Source organism: Triticum aestivum, chromosome 2B, assembly GCF_018294505.1.
Source record: "Triticum aestivum cultivar Chinese Spring chromosome 2B, IWGSC CS RefSeq v2.1, whole genome shotgun sequence".
In the NCBI taxonomy this organism is placed as follows: Eukaryota; Viridiplantae; Streptophyta; class Magnoliopsida; order Poales; family Poaceae; genus Triticum; species Triticum aestivum.
The window spans coordinates 581,610,390-581,617,912 of NC_057798.1; the positions used below are offsets into that span (position 1 = coordinate 581,610,390).

Sequence of the window (7,523 nt, forward strand, 5' to 3'; positions counted from 1 at the left end):
TGTTGTAGACAAGACAAGCATAATTTGATTCATTTAGATTGCAAACAAAATGTACGTGATGACCTTGATTTGCACATTCATTCTTGGCCCGGGAGTGATTAAGTTTTGGACCGCGAGAACTGCGGAACACCATGTACGAGCATATGGCAATTCCGAACATTTTCGATGACAAGTTATTCATCTATGCCGCACCTACCCAAAGTCCTAAAACCTATAAGGGCGTATAATTTTTATGCCCCCGCCGGAAAAGCCCTCCAAACAGCCTAAATATACTCGGCGCCTGCACGGCGAGTAAAAGTTACGCGCCTCTTTCTCCGGCCGATGCCGCCTCGACGTGTCGCCGTCGGTACCGATGACCGCCCTCATCACCAGAATGGATAGCCAAGACGCTTCTGCCACCCCGCCGGCTTGTCGTCGCCAGTAGCCGCCCCGCGCCACCGCCTGCGTCGATAAAAAGGTTGGGGATGAAAAAGCTCAACCGGCCAAAAGCACCGGGGCCAACCGCGCCAAAGGCCGCCAGGGTGGCGACTGTCTCTTCGGCGACGGTCGGCCGCCCTCCACCGCTGCCGCGACGCCAAGAGAGCTAGAAAACCGACGGCCACGTCGTCCGCCCTCGCCGAGGAGGCCACGAAGAAGAAGAAGAAGAAGAAGAAGAAGAAGAAGAAGAAGAAGAAGAAGAAGAAGAAGAAGAACTGTGTTTCTCGTAAAAACTAAAAACACAACTTTGTTTTTCTCTTTTTGAGTGTACTTCTCGCGGAAGCTAATTTGCACTTCCATGAGAACAAAAAAGTGCTTCTTGTGGAAGTATATTTTTTTTGAATTGTGTTTCCGGCAGAAGCAAATCTATGCTTCTCGGGGAAGCATTTTTTTTCTTCTGTGCTTTCACGAGAAACAAGTCTGCTTCTTGTGGAAGCATATTTTTCTCGAAAAGCACAATTATACTTCTCACGGAAGCAAGCAAATCCATACTTTCACGCGAAGCAAATCTGTACTTATCGTGGAATCACAATTTTTTTTTGAGAAGTATAGTTGTGCTTCGTAATTTTTTTTCTCCAAAACCTAGATAAAACCGAAAAGCTGAGAACCCCCGAAAAATAATAATCTAAAACCTGAAAATGCGTACCAAAAAATAAAAAAAAAACTGAAATTTAAAGAGAGTGCGCAGCAAGCGACATGTGACGGTGGCTAGACGCACCACTTACGCGCTCCCAGGCCACAAAAAAAGACCCTTGCGGGAGACCAATGTGTAACCGTCGGTTTGTTGCTCTCCCAAAGGCAGCCCTGGAAGCAATTCACTTCTTAGCCGGAAGCGCGGGGCATTCCTACATTCGGCTTATAGCGATCTGGAACATAGCATCGCCTCAAGCGAGTGTACGATCGGCCAACCCAAGTAGCGTTAGGTTCATTTTTTTCTTTTCCACTTTTTTAATTTTGTCATTCAATTTAAAATAATTAAAATATAATAAATATTTCCAAAATTAATTCACTTAAGTAGTTCATCACGCACTCAAAAATGTTCACATAACTTTTAAAAAATGTCAATAGCATTTAAGAAATGTACATGTCATTTCTTAAAAATATTCCTGCATTGTTGGAAAAAAAATTTACAACACAAAAAAAAGTCCGTGTAGTATAATGTTTTGTAGCATTCAATGTTTAACTTAATTTTTTTAAAATATTCATGCATTTTAAAATTATGCATGTGATAGTTTGAAAATTATTTATACAATATAAAAAAAATAATCATGTTGTTTTGTAAATATGTTTCATGCCATTAAAAAATATACAACATATATTTGAAAAATATTTAACACATATTCAAAAAAAATGTTCGAAACATGTATTTAATAAATTTATATTATTTATTTGAGAAATGTTCAACGTGTATCAAATGAATGTTACACACGTGTATCAAAATTGTACAATGTGTACTGGAAAAGTTGGAATGTGCTTAAAAATTTGAAAGGAAAATAAAATTAAAAAATAAAAAAAAGTGATGAACGTAGAAAAGACAATGAAAAGAAACAAAGAATCAAAGTGAAAATCAAGAATAAAAAATCAAAAGAAAACTGAAGAAAAACCAGAGCAGAACCATACGACCCAGCCAGCCACTAAGGGGACTCCTTGAGGCCTTGTACAATGGAATGTGCTTAAGGAAGGTGCTTAGAGAAATAAAGCAAGTTTTTCTTAAGCACCGATACTTTTTTTTTGCGGAAACACTTGTATTACCCAAATAACAATGCCTTTACAATCATCAAGGGATATACCCAAGACCTCCTCTGGCCCAGATCCCAGCTAAGTCATAGTTCGCCCCTCAACTCGAGCAAACCTAGTCAAACTATCACTAGCTTTATTCTGGACTCTCATAATATGAATAACACAAGTTTGTCTAAGACGCAACAGTAGTCTAATTTCATTCACCAAAGCAGCATAGATTGAACGATCAACTTCGCAAGAGGATACCATAGACACTGCCAAGCTAGAATCCGATTCGATAGCAATGGGCAAACACTTAGTTAGAGGTCTCTTCTGTAAAAATAAACATCGGTGCTTTAAAAAACTCGGTGTATTTTTCTAAACACCTCTCTAAACACATAGCATTGTATAAGGCGTGAGGCGACGCTATGTTACAGGTCGCAGTAGGCGACGTATAGGTCTGGCGGGCAGCGAGTGGCGAAAATAACCCTTATCCACACAAGCCACACGGAGGCACAATGACGCTCTGTGGCTCCTGGGGACGGCAGCGGCAAATACACAGCCAGGCATCGCGAACCAGAAGATCGCTACCCAGCCAAGCAAAACACGGAGGCCACCAGAGCATGGCGACCACGGCGGCCTCGTCGTTGCTCTCCCCGGCGGCAAAGTTCGCGCTCCTGAGCCGGTACCCAAGCGCCAAAACTGCACCACGTAGCGTCCGGTTCCCCCCGGTGCGAGCCCAGCAGGAGGTGAAAGAGGAGGAGCCCGCGGCGACCGTGCCGCCGCTGCAGGAGGAGCAGGCGACGGCGGCGGCGGCGGCGAAGGGCCCCGCGCAGTCGCTGCCGCGGCAGCCGCTGGCGGAGAGCAAGAACATGGGGCGGGAGTACGGCAGCCAGTGGCTGAGCTGCACGACGCGGCACGTGCGCATCTACGCCGCGTACATCGACCCGGAGACCAACGCCTTCGACCAGACGCAGACGGACAAGCTCACGCTCATGCTCGACCCCACCGAGGAGTTCGTCTGGACCGACGAGACATGCCAGATGGTCTACAACGAGTTCCAGAACCTCGTCGACCACTACGAGGTAAATCGGCCATCCCATTCGTGCACACTGCTCCCGTGAGAAATCCCAGTGAGTAACCACGTGGCTAAACTGAACATTTTCATGTTCATTTGATTCTGCCACATTTACCAAAAATTTAGAAACTAGCTTTATCCAACAGAATTCTCTAGCATCGTAGCGAGAAATGCATAGTCATGCCTCGTTGATGGGAGTGTTGGGCTGACCTGGTTACAATTCTGCTGCTGTTACACAGGGAGCTCCACTGTCAGAGTACACGCTTCGTCTCATCGGCTCTGATCTTGAGCACTACATCCGCAAGCTGCTCTATGACGGGGAGATCAAGTACAACATGAGGTCCAGAGTGCTCAACTTTAGCATGGGCAAACCCCGCGTCAAATTCAACAGCAGCCAGATCCCAGATGTAAAATAGATATATCCTATACAACTCGGCGAGCTCACGAGTTGTACACACTTGCTCTTCCATCAGAGAGTAGCATTTACGAGACCATTCCAACACATATACAAAACAATGCATTGTAGACGTTTAACAACCAAGTCTCATATAAATGTGTTCTTTCAACAATGCTCTGTATGCCAACATCTTGGCTACATAATCAACATAAAGACATTAAGGCACGTTGTCATCCCGCCTTATAGTTCTCTTATAGTTCTGAATGTTTTGCATCTTCACCTAGAGAGGGTTATAGATTACTCTGCTATATTAACAGACGACTTGCTCTTCCCGAGTCCTAGTTCACATAATCTATGATAAAAAGTTTGGGTTAGTACTATGGTGTAACACATATATGCCTCATACTCATCTCCCTCGACGCAGTATCTATCACATTTCGTGATAGTTTCTTTGTAAAGGGATTTGCCAGGTTTTTAGTTGTTTTAACATATGTAACAACAGAGTTGCTCAATTTTCTTACAGACTTCAAACGTCCCTTCACGTGTCTTGAGAACTTCATATTATTCTTAGAATTGTTCACTTTGACGATAACCGTTTGATGGTCACAATTCATAACAATAGTCGGCACCGGTTGTTCAACCAGGCAACTCCATCAAGAGTTCAAACAACTAGTCTGATTCAATAGTAGTTGTGACTAAAGCAGTAAGTTCCGCTTCAATGGTTGCCTTGTTAAAATGCTTTGCTTACAATACCTTCATGACACCACAACACTTCCATGTGTAAAAATATACCCACTTGTGCCATAGAGCACATCAACATCAGAAATCTAGTTTGAATCACTATATCATTCGAGTACGGCAGGATGCCCTTAACAGTGAATTCCATAACTCATTGTACCACTTAGATAGAAAGACCATATCAAGTGCATGCCAATGATCATCATCCAAGTTTGACATTAACCTGCTCAGTTTGCTCACATCAAAAGTTATATCTGGTCTTGTTGCGCCAGCTAAGTACATGCGTGCATGATAATTTAAGAGTATCTTAATTGATTTGTCGTTTCTTTCGTGCTCTTTCAAAGTGTCACAATGGGATCATAAGGTGTTGGAGAAGGCTTTGCTGTCTATAAAGCCAAAGCTTCTCAAGACCTTCTCAATATGGTGATATTGTGTCAAAGTAATCCCACTCCGGTTCTTAATCAGATTGATGCTTAGAATCACATCAACTTCTCCCAGATATTTCATATCAAAACTTTATAGAAGACTTGACCTCATTGGTCACATCAATGTTTGTATCAAAAATTAGTATGTCATCCACATACAAACATAATATAACACCTCCGCCCTCCATGGTGATAATAAACACACCTATCAACCTCATTAATGACAAAGCCTGTACAAGCTAGAGTTATGTCAAACTTCTCATGCATTGCTTAGGTCCTTGTTTCAAGCCATACAAAGACTTTAACAACTTGCATGCATTCATCTCTCCGCCTTTTACCAGAAATCCATCAGGCTGATCCATATAGATTTCCTATTCCAACTCTCCATTTAGGAAAGTTGTCTTCGCGTCCATTTGATGAACTATAAGACCATAAGAGGTAGCTAGGAAAATAGTACTCTAATGGCGGTCAGTCTAGCGACTAGTGAATAGGTACCAAAGTAGTCTCTGCCTTCTTTCTGAGTGTAGCCCTTGGCCACAAGCCATATCTTGTTCTTTCCAATAGTACCAGTTAGCTGAAGCTTAATTTTTTTAATGATTCGGTACAACCTACAGGTTTACAACCATACGGTCAATAAGGTAGCTCCAATATCCCACTAAAAATAACTGAGTCCATCTCATTATGACTAGTTTCTTTCCAATCATCTACATCTGGAGATGCATATGCCTCTACAATAGATTTGGGAGTGTCATCCATAAGGTATATATACAATTAAATCATTACGAGTGGATTTTGCAATCCTATGTGTCTTACCCTTCACAAGTGCTTCATTGTTATCCTTCTCAAGGACTTCCTCATTGTTATCCATCAGGCTGATCCATACCGATGCACTAGATTCAGAAAATATCTCGGCAGCAATTCTACTAGTGATATGTCAATTACACCACAGGTGCCTGAACTTGGCAATAAAAGTCAGTTTGGTGCTAAAACTTGTGGCATACATTGAATCGGTAACAAAACTTGGTTTGGGCGTGTTGGAAATATGCCCTAGAGGCAATAATAAAAGTATTATTATATTTCAATGTTCATGATAATTGTCTTTTATTCATGCTATAACTGTATTATCCGAAAATCGTAATACACGTGTGAATACAAAGACCACAATATGTCCCTAGTGAGCCTCTAGTTGACTAGCTCGTTGTGATCAACAGATAGTCATGGTTTCCTGGCTATGGACATTGGATGTCGTTGATAACGGGATCAAATCATTAGGAGAATGATGTGATGGACAAGACCCAATCCTAAGCATAGCACAAAGATCGTGTAGTTCGTTTGCTAGAGCTTTGCCAATGTCAAGTATCTCTTCCTTTGACCATGAGAGCGTGTAACTCATGGATACCGTAGGAGTGCTTTGGGTGTATCAAACGTCACAACATAACTGGGTGACTATAAAGGTGCACTACAGGTATCTCCGAAAGTATCTATTGTTTTATGCGGATCGAGACTGGGATTTGTCACTCCGTATGATGGAGAGGTATCTCTGGGCCCACTCGGTAATGCATCATCATAATGAGCTCAAGGTGACCAAGGTGTTGGCCACGGGATCATGCATTACGGTACGAGTAAAGTGACTTGCCGGTAACGAGACTGAACAAGGTATTGGGATACCGACGATCGAGTCTCGGGCAAGTAACGTACCGATTGACAAAGGGAATTGTATACAGGGTTTGATCGAATCCTCGACATCGTGGTTCAACCGATGAAATCATCGAGGAGCATGTGGGAGCCAACATGGGTATCCAGACCCCGCTGTTGGTTATTGCCCGAGAGTGGTCTCGGTCATGTCTGCATGTCTCCCGAGCCCGTAGGGTCTACACACTTAAGGTTCGGTGATGCTAGGGTTGTTAGGAAGACTAGTATGTGACTACCGAATGTTGTTCGGAGTCCCGGATGAGATCCCGGACGTCACGAGGAGTTCCGGAATGGTCCGGAGGTAAAGTTTTATATATGGGAAGTTGTTAAACGGGCACCGGAAAGTTTCGGGGTCATACCGGTATTGTACCGGGACCACCGGAAGGGTTCCGGGGGTCCACCAGGAGGGGCCACCCCTCCCGGGGGGCCACTTGGGCTGCATGAGGATAGCAGCCAGCCCCTAGTGGGCTTGGCGCGCCCCCCCTTTGGGCCCATGTGCCTAGGGTTGGGGGGAAACCCTAAAGGGGGCGCACCCCCCTTGCTTGGGGGGCAAGCCCCCCACCCCTTGGCTGCCGCCCCCCCTAGGGTTTTCCCTAGAGTGTCGGGCCCCCTTGCCCTTTCCCCTATATATAGAGGGGTGAGGGGAGGGCTGCGATACACCACAAGTCAAGGCGCAGCCCCTCCCCTCCCCAACACCTCTCCTCCTCCGTACGTGCTTGGCGAAGCCCTGTCGGAATACCGCCGCATCAACTGCACCACGCCATCGTGCTGCCGTTGGAGCTGCCTTCCTCAACCTCTCCTTCCTCCTTGCTGGATCAAGACGGAGGAGACGTCTCCCGTCCCGTACGTGTGTTGAACGCGGAGGTGCTGTCCGTTCAGCACTAGGACATCGGTGATCCGAATCACGTTCGAGTACGACTCCATCATCACCATCCCCTTGGCAAGCTTTCGCTCGTGATCTACAAGTGGTATGTAGATGCAAACTCTCTCCCTTGAC

General features: G+C 44.6%; 1 protein-coding gene across 1 annotated transcript; it reads left to right on the forward strand.

Annotated features, from left to right (window-relative positions):
• Nucleotides 1–2,809: 2,809 nt before the first annotated feature.
• LOC123046158 (NAD(P)H-quinone oxidoreductase subunit M, chloroplastic) lies at nt 2,810–4,206 on the forward strand (the record flags this gene model as incomplete). Its single annotated transcript, XM_044469452.1, is given in 2 exon segments — nt 2,810–3,281; nt 3,514–4,206. Coding segments are annotated over 2 exon segments (639 nt in total). The 3' UTR covers nt 3,691–4,206.
• Nucleotides 4,207–7,523: the final 3,317 nt, after the last annotated feature.